The 20,144-nt window shown below is 34.6% G+C and overlaps 2 protein-coding genes and 1 long non-coding RNA gene across 4 annotated transcripts in view; 2 read left to right on the top strand and 1 right to left on the bottom strand.

The window, feature by feature from the left end:
• nell2a (neural EGFL like 2a) overlaps nt 1-3,817 on the top strand; it is a 141,819-nt gene extending 138,002 nt beyond the window's left edge. Inside the window, 4 exon segments of one of the 2 annotated variants that reach the window (NM_001080075.1) lie at nt 1,114-1,338; nt 3,295-3,361; nt 3,406-3,461; nt 3,560-3,817. In NM_001080075.1, coding sequence (NP_001073544.1) covers nt 1,114-1,338; nt 3,295-3,336 — 267 coding nt within the window. In that variant the 3' untranslated portion in view covers nt 3,337-3,361; nt 3,406-3,461; nt 3,560-3,817. 2 annotated transcript variants of the gene reach the window in all.
• The window catches only part of twf1a (twinfilin actin-binding protein 1a), a 606,573-nt gene that overhangs the window by 514,560 nt on the left and 71,869 nt on the right, over nt 1-20,144 (top strand). The gene's annotated exons all lie outside the window — the stretch shown is intronic.
• LOC137489307 (uncharacterized) lies at nt 8,915-18,910 on the bottom strand. The gene is made up of 3 exons (XR_011008710.2): nt 18,096-18,910; nt 10,666-10,746; nt 8,915-9,043 (listed from the first exon to the last, which is right to left on the bottom strand). It is a non-coding gene; the product is annotated as an uncharacterized lncRNA (long non-coding RNA).

Here is a 20,144-nt window from a genome sequence, read left to right as displayed (position 1 = left end):
AGAACACTGGTCATTTGTGATTTCTGAAAGTGAACTCATCAAGGGTTAATGAGCAGCGCAGACTGAACTGTGAAGGTGGAGTTGGTTAATCTCCGTTTGCAGAGTCATTTTTATTTTACTTTGTTATAAACAGCGACACGTGCAGAAGGGGGTTTGGGCCCTTTTTCTCCATTGGAGAGAAAGTTCCCCTTAAAATGAAAGTGCTGCCTCCTTTGCGAACGGATCTCCTATCCGCAACACACCCAACGCTCTTCAGCTTAGCGATCAAGCCATGCCCTAATCCTTATCCAGATTGGTTAAAACCCCAGTTTTGCCTTTAATTTTTTTTTCCAAAATGAACAGCGAACTGTCTGTGGTACAGTAATCGCTCTGAGTGCTGTTCTACTGCTTCTGAGGAGCAGATGATGTCTGCAGCACAGAATGATGACGCATGTTGCTCCAAGATTGTGTAGAAGTCACATGAAATCCGACATCACCGTTCACACTGCAGAACATCAGATCTGTGTCTGATTGAAGACTACATATGAAAGCGGCTCAAATCTGAAGTGAAAAGATCAGACTCCATGCGCTTTGAGCTGTTCACGCTGTCATTACCCGAGTCACATGTGGGCAAACAAATCAGATTCGGGCCACATTTGCCTGCAGTGTGAACGTAGCCTAAGTTTTACGTGTTTCCCTCCTTACATGCAACTTTAGTAAAGCGTCTGCTTCATGTTGCTGGGTCAGAATCCTTGCTTGTTAAACACAGCCATACTTTAAAAGTATGATGATGTGATCATGCATGTTGATGAATCTGAAGGGAGTCGCTCGCTGGATGCGCTGCACTGCGTGCGTTACCTGCGTACAAGCAACAAGAACAAATGCAAGAACAAACATCGCCGACGGTGTCTGTAATCCTTCACAAATGTTTAGAGATGGTGTGACAACACGTACCCATGAATGTCTTTGTTACATAGGTACGGGTTTCAGTACCAGACCCTAGTGGGCTTAAAAATCAGAGTTTTCACTTTCATAATGGTGTTGGGTTCAGGGGGAGAGCCATATAACCAGCAGTTTTTACAGTATTAAATATATTACACCTAAACAAGTGTGTGTGTGTGTGTGTGTGTGCAGCAAGGTGAGGTGGACTGCTGGCCTCTGTCCTGCCCGCCGGTGGACTGTGACTTCACGCTGGTGCCCGAGGGCGAGTGCTGCCCGCGCTGCGTCTCGGACCCGTGCCAGGCTCACGCTGTCCGCAGCGACATCAGCAAAACCTGCATAGACGAACACGGCATCACACGCTTCAGCGGCTCAGCGTGGGTCAAACACGGCACACACTGCACACTGTGCCAGTGCAAGGTGAGGAAACAACATGATTATTTATAATGGAAAACCTCAATTATCTACATTTATTTGATTATATTTATACACATACATATATATATATATATATATATATATATATAGAATTATATTTAAATATATATATTTTTATTGCAGGAATAAATATACATTTGCATGCGATAATAAGAATTAATGTGGAATTAAATTATAAAAAACAATGCACTTGAATACATTTCAATAAAATAAATGATTAAAAACTTACATTTTATTAATAGAACTATATATTTGTTATATATAATACAATATATATTAAATATCTAATATATACTTGTATTACTTTTTTAAATAGTCATTTTTATTTAAGTGAAAGTGTCTGTATATGAGCTTCTGTATTATTTATTTACATTTATTGGATTTTAGGTTTTATACTATTATTTTTTATACAAATAGTCAGAATACACGTTTATTCAAATACAATTATTGTGCAATAAAATATATCAAAATAAAAGTATTGTTTTATTCGGCTATTTTAATAAAATATAACTACATAACTACTTTATAGTATTACAAATTAAATCAGGACTTGACGTTAACTTTTTTGAACTCCAGCCACTCATACAAGCCACTCTGAATTTCCACAAGCCACAATTCTGTTGTAAAAAAATCTTTTATAAATGCATAAACATGACTTTGACATGGTAAAATACTTGATTTAGATTTTGTGTTTTGTCCACATGCCTCCTCATGCATGTCACTTTTCGTGTGTCGTGTATAAGCAAATGGGTCAGGGTTTCATAGTGTTATATCGCGATTAGTTTTTATTTCAGATGACTTTTTCAGAACTCAAAATTAAGGATATAACAAATTTATCTCTGACCACTCCAAACAATGATTCTTTCTAGCCACAAATGTTAAATGTGTCAAACAATACAGCTGTATACTATACGTTTTATTTAAGAAAACACTTCTTTAAAAAAACGAAGAAAAACAATTGACTTTTTAAAATAAAGAATTAATGTCATGTATCTAAAAGTACTCGCTCACATGGTTAATTAATATCTGTTCAAAGCGAAAGCAACCGATGCTGCTCACATGAAGAATTTGGGGCTCTTGAAAGCAGCAAGACTGTGGGTGCATAACTTTTTGTCTAGCCTATTTGAAAGAGAATCGATTCGTTGCATTTCAGGCACGGTTGCTTCACGCAAGGAAATGGGAGCGCGCACGTTTTAAACAGTTGCATGCAACACATCAGCTGTTGGCACGAGTGATCATCCTTTCATTCAGCATTCACCTGCTTTTTTTTGCTGACGCGAACACTAGTAGTTTTGTCAGTCGTGCTGTTTCTCAATTCTAAGATCACATTTGCACACATATTGGGTCATCCTTACAGTCGAACACTTCTTTTAAGAAAACTACCATTTAAAAATTATTTTCAACCAGCCAAAGTGGCTAGTGAGAGTGTCTGTCTAACCTGCCGAAACTGAAATCTACCCGCATTTAGCGGGTGTTAATGTCAGGCCCTGAATTGGACTATTGTGGTATTCTAATGCAATGAAATAAAAAGGAATCAAATAAAATAGTTATATTGCATGTCATTTTATTGCTTGCATTCCATTTGCTTTTAATGCAAGAGAAACATTTTAATTGCATTTTTGTTATTGCATATTATTAAAATAATAAAACTAAAATATACAGTGAAATACTTCTGTATTATCATTATAATGATATTTTTAAATTAACAAATGGTTCAGTTATATTTCCTGTATTTATATATTATTTATTATTAATTATTTTTCATATGCTATAAAATATAGCATGTTTAAAATTCTAGTTTATTTTGATTGATAGTTATTATTATTATTATAATATCATCTTTATTATTATTGCATTGAAATAAACAGCATGTTTTGAACTGAGTTTAAACTGTAATATTATTATGACTGATGTTTTCTCCATGTGTCTGTGCTGCAGAATGGACACGTGTGTTGCTCAGTGGACCCCATGTGTCTTTAGTGTCTGCCGAGCACCTGTACAGCGTCTCACACACACACACACACACACACACACACACACACACACACACACACACACACACACACACTCGTCCACATCCCTCAATAATGCCAAAAAACACACACACACACACACACACACACACACACACACACACACACACACACACACACACCTGTAAAATACCAGAGCGACGGCCGTTTCTGCACAACCAGGACTGAGGACACACCGCCGGCATGAACACACTGGATGTTGAAGAAAACACATTTTTATCCATCGCAGGATGTAGAAACTTTAGCTCGTAAGTAAATCTAATCGTATTTCTCTTTGGCCGGGAAGTCGACGGCGTTTCCTGTTTCCACGGCAACTGTTTATTTTCAGTTTCTTTGAGATTAGCTGTCTGTTTTTTCTGTCTAGATTTTCAATTATTCAATGGCTTGTTCTTGTCTTATGGTGAATAAAATCTCTCCATTTCCATTTATGGATGCGTTGACCTTTCTTCCCCCCCCCGCGGTGGTGGCGATGCGAGGCGTTTGCTGAACGTGTGACTCTGCTAATGCTAATAGGTGATCAGCGCGCGTGTGCTAATGAAACCGCTTCCAGTGACCTTCTCCGTTACCTGAAACCTCTTCATTATCTGCAGAAGAGGCCGAAAACCTGCATTTGTGTTTCCGGGGAAATGTGGTTGTTAGATCCACGCAAGTTTTCCCGCTGGTTTGTTCGGCACATTACAGGGTATATATTCAGCTGAAACATTTATTCATTTTCCTTCGGCTTACTCCGTTTATTTATCAAGGATCACCACAGCGGAATCAACCGCCAACTATTCCAGCATATGTTTTACACAGCGGATGCCCTTCCAGCTGCAACCCAGTACTGGTAAACACCCATACACATTCATTCACACATACACAACGGCCAGTGTAGTTGATCAGTTCCCCTATAGCGCATGTGTTTGGACTGTGGGGGAAACCGGAGCACCCGGAGGAAACCCACACCAACACGGGGAGAACATGCAAACTCCACACAGAAACACCAACTGACCCAGCCGAGACTCAAATCAGTGACCTTCTTACTGTGAGGCCAGAGTGTGACACCACTGAGCCACCGTGTTGCCAACTGTGCTAGGATGATGAAACCTGAGTAATATTGAGTAGGGGCGGGGTTTTATATTTAAGCCCCGCCTCTTATCTTTTATTCACAGCATACAGCTTGTTTGGAGGGGGTGTGGCTAAGAATATTTTACCCAATCAGAGTCATCAGAGAAGGACTGCTGCTCTAGAGCAGAAGCACATGTGCAGATTTTGATTAAAGATGAATGTTTTTAACAGGATTAATTTACTGATTAATTATTTACCTTAATACAATGCATTAGCAAAATAAACTATGTACATTTGATTTTATGTAGACTCTATAAAGTATTTGTAATTTAAAGAAAAATGCATGTCAATTACAGTTTAATTCGTTTTTCATGTTTATTTTAGAGTTTTTGGGGGGAAAATTATGATTTTTTTTATTAATATTTTAGATTTGGAGTTCAGTTTCGCCAGAGTTGTTCTCCATCTGCATTTCCTGCGGGTCAATTCTTCTCAGTTATACTACGTCCTTAAAGTATGTGCTTATTGTGAACAAAAAGCCCATACTATTGAGTGTGTAACAGGAGTGTGTTCAAGCTTTGGGACACAACACTTCCTCATTAATGGACCATGCTGTTGCTTAGTTACAGCGCCCTGTCAATCATCTCGTCACATTTCTGTCATATTGGAGATTTCATAGCAGCTTCATCTGACATTCGTGAGTCTTTCATGCACAGAAATCTCTGAAGTGTTTGCATGATCATGCATTCAGATGTCCAAACATGTCTTTATAAAAATTCACAATCTAGTTGCAAATAAATGAACAATCACATGCTCTCCAATGAATTAGTCTGCCATTTTTGTAGTTTGTAAACACTTTTAAACCATCTTTGCAGTTGCATTCACATCTAAAGTATTGTGACGTTATTAGCCGTTAAATATTAACATTGGCACAAACCGACACTTCTGATTTCTACAACATTAGTAGAGCATCCAGGTAACTGCATTACTCGCATTCAATGATTTGGAGCAGGGGTGCCCAAACTCAGTCCTGAGGGCCGGTGTCCTGCAAAGCTTAGCTCCACCCAATCAGACACACCTGGGCGAGCTAATCAAGCTCTTACTAGGCTTTCTAGAAACATCTGTGCAGGTGTGTTGAGGCAGGTAAAATCTGCAGGACACCGGCCCTCCAGGACTGAGTTTGGCCACTCCTGATTTGGAGACACACTAATTATATTTTTGAAAACCAGTTAGCACAGAGAATTAAGGACAAGGAATTAAGTATTTGCGTTAGTAAATTACATACAAAGTCAATGCAAACGTAAATAGAGATGCACTACTAACTGCGTGTCATGAAATATGCGGAATGCATAACACATTAGCTGTGAATGCACAAAATTTGCCTAAATTAAGTTCAAATAATTAAACTCGAGGAGAAAAACATCCCCTGAGTAAACTAGAGCTAGTGACACAGTTAACCCAGCTTTAAGAATCTTTATAGTTATTAATACTCTGTCATTTATATTAAATAAGCTGTGTATAATGCTTACAGTGGTGTTAGTGATGTATTGTACGCATGTATGTGAGAGGCATGCATTATTTAAGCATTATTGCGCTAGTTTTGTTGCGAACACCTGGCAACCCTGTGAGGAGCAGCGATTTCCTCTGCCGCATCCTGCTCCTGTAGGTTTTGAATATTACATGAATATTCAGCAGAGCGTCAGGCGGCCTCATGAATATTAAGCAGGCGTGGAGGTCGTTGTGGGAAACACGGCTGCTTTCCTTCAGGTCAGCGTGTGGAAGTGTTTTAAAGACGCAGATATCAGTCACAAACTGCACTCGCTGACGGCTAAGAAGCGCATTATCTTCATTCGTGGCACTCTTTGGCTAATGCTTCATGAATATTTAAATAAAAGTTTGTGGAAAAAGCATGTGTGAAACAGAACAGGAAATGTTTAGCCGTATGGTTACACCGTTTTTTTGTTTGTTTGTTTTTTCATGGCCAATATTATAAAATTGGATGATCATGAATGTTTTTCAGTCTTATAAATTTACTAATATTTTACTGATATTATAACCAATCATGCAATTAAGATTTGCAAAAATTTCTCATTATTTCTAACAATTTTAAGTACACAAGTACCTTTTTTTGTAATTTAAAATTTAAAGGTCGTAATTCTGACTTTTTCTTGCAATTTGAACGTTTTTTTCTCTGTACAATTACGAATTTATTTCGACTACATTTCAACTCTGCCGATTTCTCAAGTCAGACTTGATATTTTTTACTATTGTGTGTTTATTATCTGTTTCTTAGTTTATTATTTTTCACATTAGTAACTTTTTTACGCAAGGTTTCAATTCTAGCTTAATATCTCGCAAATCAGACTTCATCGTTTTTATAACTTTGTTTATCGGCTGTCGCACTTCTGATCATTTTCACAAGTTTGTTATTTTTTATTCAAGGTTTCAATTCTAACTTAATATCTCGCAATTCAAAATTTATTTTTTATAATTGTGTGTTTATCAACTGCTGGACTTCTTTTTTTTACTTTTTCATTTTTTAAAATTTTTTCCTCACAACTCAGACTTATTATTTTTCAAATTTGAGTTTATTTATTGTCTGCAATTTAGACTTTTTCCACACAATTACAAACTCATTGTTTATGTTTTTAGTAGTATTTATTTACTATACAATTTTTTATTATTTAATATAAATTTTTTTTACACAATGTGTCGATTCTAATTTAATATCTTGTAATTCAGACTTTGTAGTTTTTATATTTGTGTATATCGGCTGGCGCACTTAATAATAATTTTCTCACGTTTTTTCTTTTTTTTTTTACTCAATGTTACAATTCTAACTTAAAATCTCGCAATATAAACTTGATATTTTTCCGAACTGTGTTTATCAGCTGATTATTTTTCACACGTATTATCTTTTTATGCATTGTTTTGATTGTAACTTAAAATCTTGCAATTCAGACTTTATATTTTAATAATTGTTATTATCAGACTTCTGTTCATTTTTTCACTTTATTTTTTACGCAATGTTTCAATTTGAACTTAATATCTCTCAATTTAGCACTTACTATCTGGCAAATCAGACTTCATAGCTTTTATTGTGTGTTTATAAAGCCTAATCTCACAGGGAAACGTAACTACTTTACGTTTGTACAAAAATGTACGATTTTAAAAATGAGGCGAGGCACCCAACCCCGCCCCTAAACCCAACCGTCAAATCGCAAAAAAATTGTACGAATAAGATCATAAAAAATTCATACGAATTAGCCATTACATCAAAAAGTTATGATTTGCCATGAGATTATTCTGGTTGAGCGTCGCAATTCTGATAATTTTTATATTTTTCACATTTGTGTGTTTATCAGCTGTAGCACTTCTGATAATTTTTATATTTTTCACATTTGTGTGTTTATCAGCTGTAGCACTTCTGATAATTTTTTCACTTTATTTTCTACGCAATGTTTCAATTCGAAATTAATATCTCTCAATTCAAACTTAATATTTTCACTATTGTTTGTTTATTTGTTGATTATTTTTCACATTTGTTACTTTTTTTACACAGTGTTTCGATTTGCACTTACTATCTCGACCAAATCAGACTTTATATTTTTTATTGTGTGTTTAACCAGCCTGATCTCATGAGGAAACGTAACTACTTCACGATTCGCCAGTTTAGTGGCTAATTCGTATAAAAATGTTCAGTCGTACGAAAATGTACGATTTTAAAATGGAGGCGAGGCACCCAACCCCGCCCCTAAACCCAACCGTTACTTGGGGGATGTGCAAATCGCACAAAATTGTACAAATAAGATCATACGAATTCGTATGAATTAGCCATTACATCAAAAAGCTACAAATTGCCATGAGATTGTGTTGGTTTATCAGCCGTCGCACTGATAATTGAAATATTCTTTTATATTTGTGTGTTTATCAGCTATCGCACTTCTGATCATTTTTTCACTTTTTTATTTTGTATTTCTAACTTAATATCTTGCTATTCACACTTTTTATTTTTTACAATTGCAAATTTATCAGCTGTTACAATTATGTCTTTCCAATGTTGGATAGCCGATGTTGCATTTTTCACTTTTTTTCCCGGATTGTTATTTCATGATGCTGTAATTCTGACTTTTTTCCGATCATTTCTGTCTCAATTCAGACTATATCCCATCATTCATCATATATATATATATATATATATATATATATATATATATATATATATATATATATTAGTTCATAAAATGAAACAATAAATAAAATATACAACACAAACGTGATATTTCTTAAATTGTAAGGAAATCCACTGGAAAACTAACCAATTCTTCAGTGACACTTAAAACATCACGTTTCCAGCATTTTATTGTGATGATTTCACTAAATGTGATTAATTTTTACGTGTTAAATGATAAATATCTGCTGTAGCAAAAGAAATGAAGGACAGAAATGGCCAATAAATGTGTTTAACGTCATCATATTACCTGAAGTCTCCTGTTTATTGACTCTCATCCATCTGCGTCAAACTCTGGTTTCTTCATTTTTCATGATTTATGGATGATTTATAGATGGTTTAGAGATGTTTTATAGAGGTTTACGGCCTCACCTTGAAGCTGTGAAAGAGCCACACAATATCAGAGAGAATTAAATCCTTGACCACGACTAAAGTCTCTAAATACATCAATTTATTATTGTTATTATGATTATAGTTAAAGCAGTGTCTGTCTTGCAGAGAGGTGATACATTACATTTATATGACAAGCATTTGTGTGCTGCATGCATTGTTGTTTATCCAAATTTAACCAATCAGATGGGGCCGTACGATCTTCATCCCTGCCAATCATTGAGTGCTTTAAGTTGATAGATTATTATAAACCTGAATATGATTTAATTTTGATTTAATACAATTATCAGCTGTTTATTTTGGTATGATCATGACATAAATTGTTTTAAAATAGCTACTAAAGATAGGATTTTTGAGGGAAATGTTACATTGAAAACATCTTCTACACAATATAGCATATTTTAAATACTCCTGCAGACGATATTCAGCTTTTATTAATGATGAAACCATAAAATGATGTAAATGTATACTAAACACCAAAGGTTTTATGAGCTTCTATATGTGATTGAGTGCTGTGCATTTAATAAAATATATCATTAATTAATTAATCATTAATTATTAATTACATTGTAATTGTTTTTCACAAGTGCTGTTTAACAATGATTTTTCCACACATATCTAAACTTAATGGTTTAAATAACTCATTTCTTTTGTCCACGATTTTGACACATATTTTAATATAATTTTTCTATTTTTTAACATTCTTTACAATATATATATATATATATATATATATATATATTTTTTTTTTTTTTTATTGCAGCCAAATCAAAATAAATTAAACTTTGTTTGGAAAAATAAATATAAGAAGAAATACTGTGAAAAATATTTGAGAAATAATTCAATTTTCACAGGAGGGCTAATTGTGTTGCTTTTCATTTTGCCTCAAACACACAGATATATACATACACAAAAAATGTTATAAATATAGCCTGATTTATTTTCACTTTTTAAATAAAATATTGTCATTTAGACCGATTATTTTAATAGAAAATCTGTTTTCCACTAAATATTGCATACAACAAATCACTATAATGCTATAGAGCTGAAGAATCTTAAAGTTAATTTAACATTAATAATAATTAACAATTAATTCTGCATTAGTTATGCATTACACTGGTTCTTTGTTTACATTTTTTAAATATTAATGTCAGTTGGTGTTTCTGTGTGGAGTTTGCATGTTCTCCCCGTGTTGGTGTGGGTTTCCTCCGGGTGCTCCGGTTTCCCCCACAGTCCAAACACATGCGCTATAGGGAAACTGATCAACTACACTGGCCGTAGTGTGAGTGTGTGTGTGTGTGTGTGTGAGAATAAGTGTGTTTGGGTGTTTTCCAGTACTGGGTTGCAACTGGAAGGGCATCCGCTGTGTAAAATGTATGCCGGAATAGTTGGCGGTTCATTCCGCTGTGGTGACCCCTGATGAATAAAGGGACTCAGCTGAAGGAAATTGACTGAATGGCATTTGATGGCCTTATATAATATAATGGGGAAATATAATACTCTGGGAAACAGCAGCACTCGGGACATATTTGGCAAATAAAGAGTTCATGTTGAACTGTAGATGTATATTATATTGAGCGGTGTCGTATATGTTGTGTATATATGGTTCACCTGCAGCATCTTCAGGGGTCAGAGGTCATCAGAGTGTGTGTGCAGATGGAGATTCTGTCCCGCAGCAGAAAAACACTCAATCTGGAGGAAAAACACATCCGCAATTCAGTCAGAACCAGCAGATTTCACTCTCAACAACTACAGTACACTGCCAAACACAGGACATATTTACTCGAGGAGCTAACATATCAAATGTAAATCTCTCAGAAATGCAGAGATATTGCCAGAAACATTAAATAATCATATTCTTTGCATTTGGAAGAAAGTCTTTTTGTTCACTTCATTGGAAGATTCCTCAGAAAACATGAGAAAATGTCAATGTGCAGCATAAAAGAATTAAGTGACTGTGATTTTATATCAAAATAATGATGTTTTTCTTTTTACCGCCTATAATTTTATCACAATTTAATTGAATTGCAATTGCAAGCTTTTATAGACTCTCAGTTTTTGTCTTTATTCTCACAAATCTGGTTTATTTGTTTTGTGACTGTGATTTTAATTTATATTTACAGCACATTCATTGACTCCTGATGAATAAAGAGACTAAGCCGAAGGGAAGGAAATAATTACAGATTTTTTTCTCACTAAAATGGCAAATATTCTGTAAATATGCAATATTCTGTATATATATATATACACACACAGTTGAAGTCAGATTTATTAGCCCCTCTTTGATTTGATTTGATTATTTTAAATATTTCCCAAATTATTTTAACAGATTGAGGAAATGTTCACAGTATGTCTGATAACATTTTTTCTTCAGGAGTCTTATTTGTTTTATTTCGGCTGGAATAAAAGCTTTTTTTAATTTTTTAAACACCATTTTAAGGACAAAATTATTAGCCCCTTTAAGCTAATTTCTTTTTCAATAGTCTCCAGAACAAACCATCATTTTACAATGACTTGCCTAATTACCCTAACCTGCCTAAATACCCTAATTGCCCTAGTGAAGCCTTTAAATGTCACTTTAAGCTGTATAGAAGTGTCTTGAAGAATATCTAGTCTAATATTATTTACTGTCATCATGACAAAGAGGAAATAAATCAGTAATTAGAGATGATTTATTAACACTATTATGATTAGAAATGTGCTGAAAACATCTGCTCTCCGTTAAACAGAAATTGGTGAAAAAAATAAACAGGGGCGCTAATAATTCAGGGGCGCTAATAATTCTGACTTCAACTGTATATATCTACAAACTGTGTATTCTGAATGACCCGAAATGCCAATTTAGATTTTTTTCCAGTGCATAAACGTAGATTTAATCTGACTTCTCTAAGCATTTCTCTGTCACAGACATCAATACTGAGTTTGTTTCCAGCCTAATGAAACGCAGGATTAGGATTTGATTATTCAATTACAGATGAGCCAAGAAAACAGCCAGCCAACTCTACACTGAAACAGCCTTTAACTGAGAGGTTCTGTCTGGTTTCTAGTCCAAATATCTACAAACTCTTAAATCAAGAAGTATTTTCTAGACAAACACAAGAGACTGTCAAAATGAAGAGTTTTCGCCAAAACAAGCTCAATAATCTGCCAGTGGGGTCCGCAGAATAATCTTGTTTTCGCTTTTTAATATTATTATTTTGCTTCCCCCAACGGCAGATTATTTTGGTTGTTTTAAGAAAAAGCTTTTTAATGATAAACAAAATAGACATTTTTTAGGGAACACTTGATTTGTGCTTAGAGAATAATGAATAAATGAATCAGGGGTGAGGGAATAGAAGTTAAAAAAGTAAATGATAAACAGAACAGCACTAAAACACACTGTGAAAGCCTCTAGAACTGTAATAACATTGTGATATTCTGTAAAAAGCCAGAACAAGGGTAACATGGTGGCACAATGGGTAGCACAATCGCCTCACAGCAAGAAGGTTGCAGGTTCGAGCCTCAGCTGGGTCAGTTGGTGTTTCTGTGTGGAGTTTGCATGTTCTCCCTGTTGTCGTGAGTTTCCGGGTGCTCCGGTTTCCCCCACAGTCCAAACACATGCGCTATAGGTGAATAGGGTAAGCTAAATTGTCTGCAGTGTGTGTGTGTGTGATTGAGTGTGTATGGGTGTTTCCCAGTGATGGGTTGCAGCCAGAAGGGCATCCGCTGTGTAAAACATACAATAGTATCTGGATGCAGACTTTATGATGCAAGTGAGATTGCATCACTCAGTGATGCATTGTCAGACACAGTGCACTCAAATGGAGTGAGTGATGTCACTGTGAGGGGTGGGGTTAGGGGGGGCGTAGGTGAGCCCATTAAAAAGCATTGGATTGCACTGCACCAGGTCTGCATCCAGACCCCTCTCAAAACATATGCTGGATAAGTTGGCGGTTCATTCCACTGTGGCGACCCCGGATTATTAAAGGGACTAAGCCAAAAAACTAAATATAATCTTGTTTTCGCTTTGAAAAAACATTATTTCACTCACCCCTACTTGTCAGATTGAACTTATTTTAGGGAAAAACTCTCCTCATTTTGACTCAATATTTCTGAAAACAACTCAATATTGTTTTGCTCGTCCAGTAAGTGCTTCTTGATTTAGGAGTGTTTAGATATTTAGACTGGTAGGCATTGTTTGCAGTGTACTTTCAGTAGATAAAGCTCTGCATTAGCGAACAGATTTACAGGAGTAGTTTGATCAATCTCAGCACGCTCTCTTCATCAATCTCTCCTCCTGGAGGATTACACTCATGTACGGCTTGTTTCGGTGCAAAAAGTCGAGTTTTTGTTGGCCGTGGCGAGGTTTCCCTTTCGGCCCAGATCTGCTGATGGGGCTGATTCTGCGGATTATGTGCTCAGCATTCGGGAAAACGTCCAACACACACGCTGCGTTTGATCAACAATTCATGGAGGCCAGTTTGGAGTCGACATTGGAGAGAAGGCCTGAAGCTGCAGGCTGAAAATGGAGATTTATGCTCATTAAATCACTCTGGATATATTTGACTGGGCTTTTTCCTTCGGTAAAACATGGTTAAAGAATATTATCGCTGCCTCTTTTACGTATATTCAAAGTCCAAGGGGCTTTTAATGATGAAGAAACTTACATTTTAGGGGGACAACCGATCTGTGCAGAGACACTATTTTAGATGCTGAAATAAATCTGGGCTGATGGGAACAGTTACAAAAACTAAATTAAATAGTAAAATGACACAAAGGGCAGCACTAAAATGAGAATTAATCATTAAATAAATGCCTAAATCATTTTTTTATACACTCAAGAAATATTTTTGCCGCTTGTTCAAACGACTTATTTATAATGAGCAGAATAAACACAATTCTTGATGCCTTTTTGTAAAAACCAAATAATTTTATGTTCAATTAACTTAAAAAATTGTAAATTTGTAAAAACAATTAAGTTAACTTATTTGTTTTGTGTTGGAACAGCATGAAGGAATGGTGTAGAAGCCTGCATTCTTTACAGCGTACATAAAAATAAGTAAATAAAGAGTAAATGATATGAATAATAAGCCTTACAGCACTGTCATGAGAATGAATGATTGATTAAATAAATTAATAAACAAATAAGTCAAGTTTTTTTAAACTGGGAATGTTGATTTTTGGTGCTGAAATAAATCTGGGCTGATGGGAATAGTTAGAAAAATTAAATTAAATAGTAAAATGGCATAAAGTGCAGAACTAAAAAGAGAATAAATAATTAAATAAATACCTAAATAATTTTTTAAAGATAAAAATAGATAAATAAAGAGTAAATTTAATGAATAGTGAGCCTTACAGCACTATATTAAGAATAAATAAATAAATCAGGGATTCTTTTAAACAGGGAATGTTTATAGAAAATAAAAATAAGTAAATAAAGTGTGAGTGATGTAAATAATAAAAATTACAGCACTAAAATGAGAATGAATTATTAAATTAATGAATAAATGCAAAATGGACGGTATAATGCAAAATTTTTAAAACTGGGAATGTTAATAAAAAAGAAATTTGTAAATAAAGAAGGAAAGATGTGAATGACATTACAGCACTAAAATAAAAAGTATTTTTTTAACTTGGAATGTTTATAGAAAATATGTAAATAAATAAATAAAGAGTGAATGATGTGGATAATAAAAATTACAGCACTAAAATGAGAATGAATTATTAAATTAATGAATAAATGCAAAATGGAAAAACATGACAAAGCTAAATTGAGGAAAATTGTAAGAAATAATAATAATAATTATATATATATATATATATATATATATATATATATATATATATATATATATATATATATATATATATATATATATATATAAATAAATAAATATATATAAACAAACACTAAAAGGTTAAAAAATAAATAAATACATAATTAAAATTAGGTAAAACAGTTCAGTGTTATTACAAAATATGTATAAATTTAACAAGAAATTGTAAATAAATAGCATTAAGTGAAATCATTACAGAATTGCATAAATAAAAATGGATTCTACTAACAACTATACAAAAACAATAAACTAATGTAAGAAAAAAAATTAAGATTACAGTACAAAAATAAGAACAACCAAATGAATATATTGGGGGAAATAAAACTACAGACAATTTTAATAAACAATAAAAATTAAGAGAAACATTAGTTAAAATTTAGTAGTTAGTATTTATTTATTTTTTTGTGAAATAGCTGGTTTACACGTAAATGTATTATCTTTCTATTCCTATCGATGTTCGGTGATCAAACTATTATTTTAATGAATATAACCATTTAATAAAACTGATTTGTTTAAATGCACCACAATATATAGTCTATATTCACTGAGAAATGGAGAAAAATAATCATTTTCAAAAGTTGAAATGATACATGTAAACATACACATGCACACATTAAACCCTTTCAATGTTGAGAACTTGTTTACATTGCACTAATAAGCTCCTGCGTTGTGGTCAGTTTCAGCTAATGAATAAAGAAAAATATCCTTGTGGTCATGAATGTTCCTGACAGGACTGTAATAATATCTGGAGTGTTATAAATATAATAAAAGCCTGTTGTGGAGCGGCTCCAGTGTTGGGCCAGATCTGGCACAGGGGCCATATGTGCCCAGCGGGCCCCAGCGGCGGGACGGAGGAATCCCAGCATGCACCGGCCTGATTCCAGCTGGCTCCTAAATGACCAATTTACTATCAGAGAGAGAAACCCACGGCGGCAGATGCTACGACTGTCGGGGAGCTGATAGTACGGCTTCTGCTCGCTATTAAAAACCGCACAGGAGATCCTGCGGAGGAATCTGATTGGCTGGATGTTTGAATGACAGCATGAAGCTCCACCCCATTCAGTGCTGCAATGCTAATCTGAGTCAGGATTTTAAATATAGATTTAACAGGGTAATTCATGGCTAATTTATATATGTAATACAATAAACTATGGTCACTTTAATTTAAGTAACTATCCATTTATTAATAACAATAATAAACAACAAATAAAAATAAAGACTTTAAGCTCAATAAACTACTAATTACCTGCTTATTAATAGTATAGTAGTTGGCTTTAGGTATTGTGTATAGAATTAGGGATGGAAAATCAGATCATACTTCATAAGTGCTAATAAACAGTTTATTTGGGAGGCGTGGTGGCTCAGTGGTGTTGCACTGTGGCCTCACAGCAAGAAGGTGGCTGGTACGAGTCTCGGCTGGGCCAGTTGGCATTTCTGTGTGGAGTTTGCATGTTCTCTGTGTGTTGGCGTGGGTTTCCTTCAGGTGCTCCGATTTCCCCCACAGTCCAAACACATGCGCTATAGGGGAACTGATCAACTACACTGGCCGTAGTGTATGAGAGTGTGATTGTGTGTGTGTGTGTGTGTGAATGAGTGTATGGGTGTTTCCCAGTACTGGGTTGCAGCTGGAAGGGCATCCGCTGTGTTAAACATATGATGGAATAGTTGGTGGTTCGTTCCGCTGTGGATACCCCTGATAAATAAGGGACTAAGCCGAAGGAAAATTAATTCAATTATTTTAGAAATTGTCATAAGCCAGAAGTTACCTAAACTAAAGTGTTACCAACATATTTACAAGAGTTTAAAACCTAATAAAACATTACAATTACAAACAGTAGCATTATTTATTATGTACATATTATGTGTTCTGGCTGATATTATGTTCAGAAACTAATAAATTCAGAACAGAAAGTTATAAAATCTGAATTGTAAAAAACATTCTCGATATAAAGTCAGATTTGCGAGGTATTTATTAACTCAGAATTGTGATCAAATCAAAATTGCAAGAAAAAAGGCAGAATGGTGAGATAAAACATTAGAGATGTAATCATTTGAACTGTGAGACTTAAAAACAAGGAAAAAGTCATAAAAAACTAATCTGGATTGCAAGGTATAAACTGAGAAATGTGATGTAAAATAAGAACAAGAAAAAGGTCTGAATTATTAAAAAATAACTTCTCAGAATTGCAAGTTACAAACTGAGAACAGTGATGAATCAGAACTGCAAGAAATCATGTGAGAGTTTTAAGAATAGAAACATAAAAAAGTCAAAAACTTCTACAAAAAAGCTGAACATGTGAAAGTGTGAAAAACTGCCAAAACTAACTTGCATCATGTTTTCTCTCAAATGTTTACATTTAGCAATACTTTTTCTCAATACATTAAGTTTACGTCACAACATGTAAACAGAATTCACATTTATGAACTCAAGTAATAATATACTCACATTTATGAGATAAAAAGATGAACATTTTGTGACAACATAGAAGCTTCGATACATGACTTGAGTTGTACAGGGATGTTGCTGGATCAGATATGGTTGCGGCCAGAATGTAACGAAAATTATTTAATTTCAAATTATATTATTGTCTACCTCCTCCCCAACCCTAAACCCAACTGTCACAGTAATGTAAAAACAGTAGTTGTGCAGAGTATCACTCATGTTATTTATTAAATTACCCAATACATTTTATTTTTGACGTTCCCCCCACCCTAACCCTAATCCCAACCATCACAGTAACGTAAAAACAGCAATTTTAAAGAGTATTATTTGTCATTTAAATTACCCAATACATTTTATTTTTAACGTCTACCCCCACCCCAACCCTAAAACCAACCATCACAGTAATGTAAAACTAGTAATTGTACAGAGTATTACTTTTGTTATCTATTATATTACCCAATAAATTGTGTTTTTAACGTCTACCCCTACCCTAAACTCAACCATCACAGTACTGTAAAATAATAAATTATTGTTATATTGTGTCATAAAAAATGCAGCTATATTGATGTGCATATCTGCAGTTGTATCCTATCTAGAGTTTACCGTTGAACAGTTTCTGTGAGCTCTTTATAACTTATCCGCCATTTTAATATTTTGGAGAAATCAAGCCATAAATGTGTTGTGTTTAACAGGCAAAATGCCATACAGGTCTGGAATCAATGTCAGAGAAGATTTAGGGTTGTTTAATTCCACATAAAAACCCTGATAAACACCTGACTAACCTGTACAACTAGCAGTTGATGCAACAGGCCTCAGTGGTTTAATTCAACAGATGGAGCCAAAAACACAATCGATTTTACACGAGAATGACAGCTGAGATGAGCGAAACTGTCCTGAAACATCGACAAACGTCTGGAAAACGAAGCGCTCTTGATTCTCCCTCATAATAACCAGTAAATGTGATATCTTATCAGCTCCTGCAGTCCACGCTTAAGTTTATCTTCCGTCTGCAGCTGCCGTTGAGGGAAAACGCTCTGGTCGTCCGTTACTTATTTATTTATTTTAAATTTTGAATATCGCTGCGAGACCGTTAACGGCTTTTCCCGCGAAACCGCTCATTACTGCGCTTCTCAAGGACAGTGTGATAGACTCATGACTTTCCCTGCAGCACGCTTGATAAAAATGGACTCTTTCTATCTCTGGAAGTGCACTGAGATATTAAGGCTGCTGGGTTTTCTCGGAGGAACGTGTGAGTGGCTCGGAACGGGGATTTGCCCTGTCGGTTGAGACCCGGACAGCGGCGGAATTCCAATTGAAGCGCTCTGACACAGGATTCCCGCGCGCGCGCTTCATTGCCGCCGTGATGGAGGACTGAGTGACAGATACCGAGCGGCGGTTCCGTCTCTGTCACGAGTTTGAGTCTTTCCGTACTGTGATCACGGAGACACGAGCGAGTGCCCGACATGACAGATGATCTGCTGGAAAACCGGAGAAAATCCCCACCGATCACGACTCAATTCAAGAGCTCGAGGCGACCGAGTTCACGGTTTTAAATGAGGTACACGTCTGCTGTCGAGAAACCTGGCCAATTTAACACACACACACACACACACACACACACACACACACACACACACACACACACACACACACACACACACACACACACACATCCATTTTAAAGACTGTTTTTACATATACATCCAGCCTATGTATGCTCCAAAAACAAGAGGGCCTTTAAAAATATATATTTTTAAGTTACTTTAAGATTAATTTGAATACATATCATGTGCCTTTATTTTCATGTTTGAGATAAAATGTGAGGAAACAATTGATAGATTTTTAAAAATATATTTGTGTCATATTTAGTAATTATAGTATATAGGCTCACTTACAGTTTAGTTATTTTCATAATATTTTTGGAATATTGAACATTTTATTTTGATGATTTGCATAATAACAACAGTTATTGTCATGACAGTCGTCATATGTTATGGTTTTTAATACATTTATATTTGTATTATTTTGTAAAACATAAACGTTATGTTATATACATTTTTATTTCAGTATTATTGTAAAGGTGGTCTATGCATAAATGTTTTTGGACCCATTAATTTCACACATCAGTTGGCTTCCTTATACAGTTGAAGTCAGAATTATTCGTCCCCCTTGTTTATTTTTTCCCACAATTTCTGTGTATCAGAGAGCAGATTTCTTTTACACATTTCTAATCATTATAGTGGTACTAACTCATCTCTAATCACTGATTTATTTTCTCTTTGTCATGATGACAGTAAATAATATCAGACTAGATATTCTTCAAGACACTTCTATACAGCTTAAAGTGACATTTAAAGGCTTAATTATGTTAATTAGGTTAACTATGCAGGTTAGGGTAATTAGGCAAGTCATTGTATAATGATGGTTTGTTCTGGAGACTATTGAAAAAAAATATATAGCTTAAAGGGGCTAATAATATTGACCTTAAAATGTTTTTAAAAAAAAAAAAAATAACTGCTTTTATTCTAGCTGAAATAAAACAAATCAGACTTTCTCCAGAAGAACAAATATTATCAGACATACTGTAAACATTTCCTGAATCTGTTCAACATCATTTCGGGAATATTTAAGAAAGAAAAAAATTCAAAGGGGGCAAATAATTCTGACCTCAACTGTGTATATATATATATATATATATATATATATATATATATATATATATATATATATGCACATATTCATTTATCTTTACCAACATTCTTCTAAATGACAAATTTGTACCCCAAATTTGCATATTATTAGGTTATCTGCAGTATTTGGCTGTAGGTCAT

The sequence above is a fragment of the Danio rerio genome, chromosome 25, assembly GCF_049306965.1.
Source record: "Danio rerio strain Tuebingen ecotype United States chromosome 25, GRCz12tu, whole genome shotgun sequence".
In the NCBI taxonomy this organism is placed as follows: Eukaryota; Metazoa; Chordata; class Actinopteri; order Cypriniformes; family Danionidae; genus Danio; species Danio rerio.
Note: the sequence above shows the minus strand (reverse complement) of the source record. Positions and strands in the feature narration are given on the sequence as shown.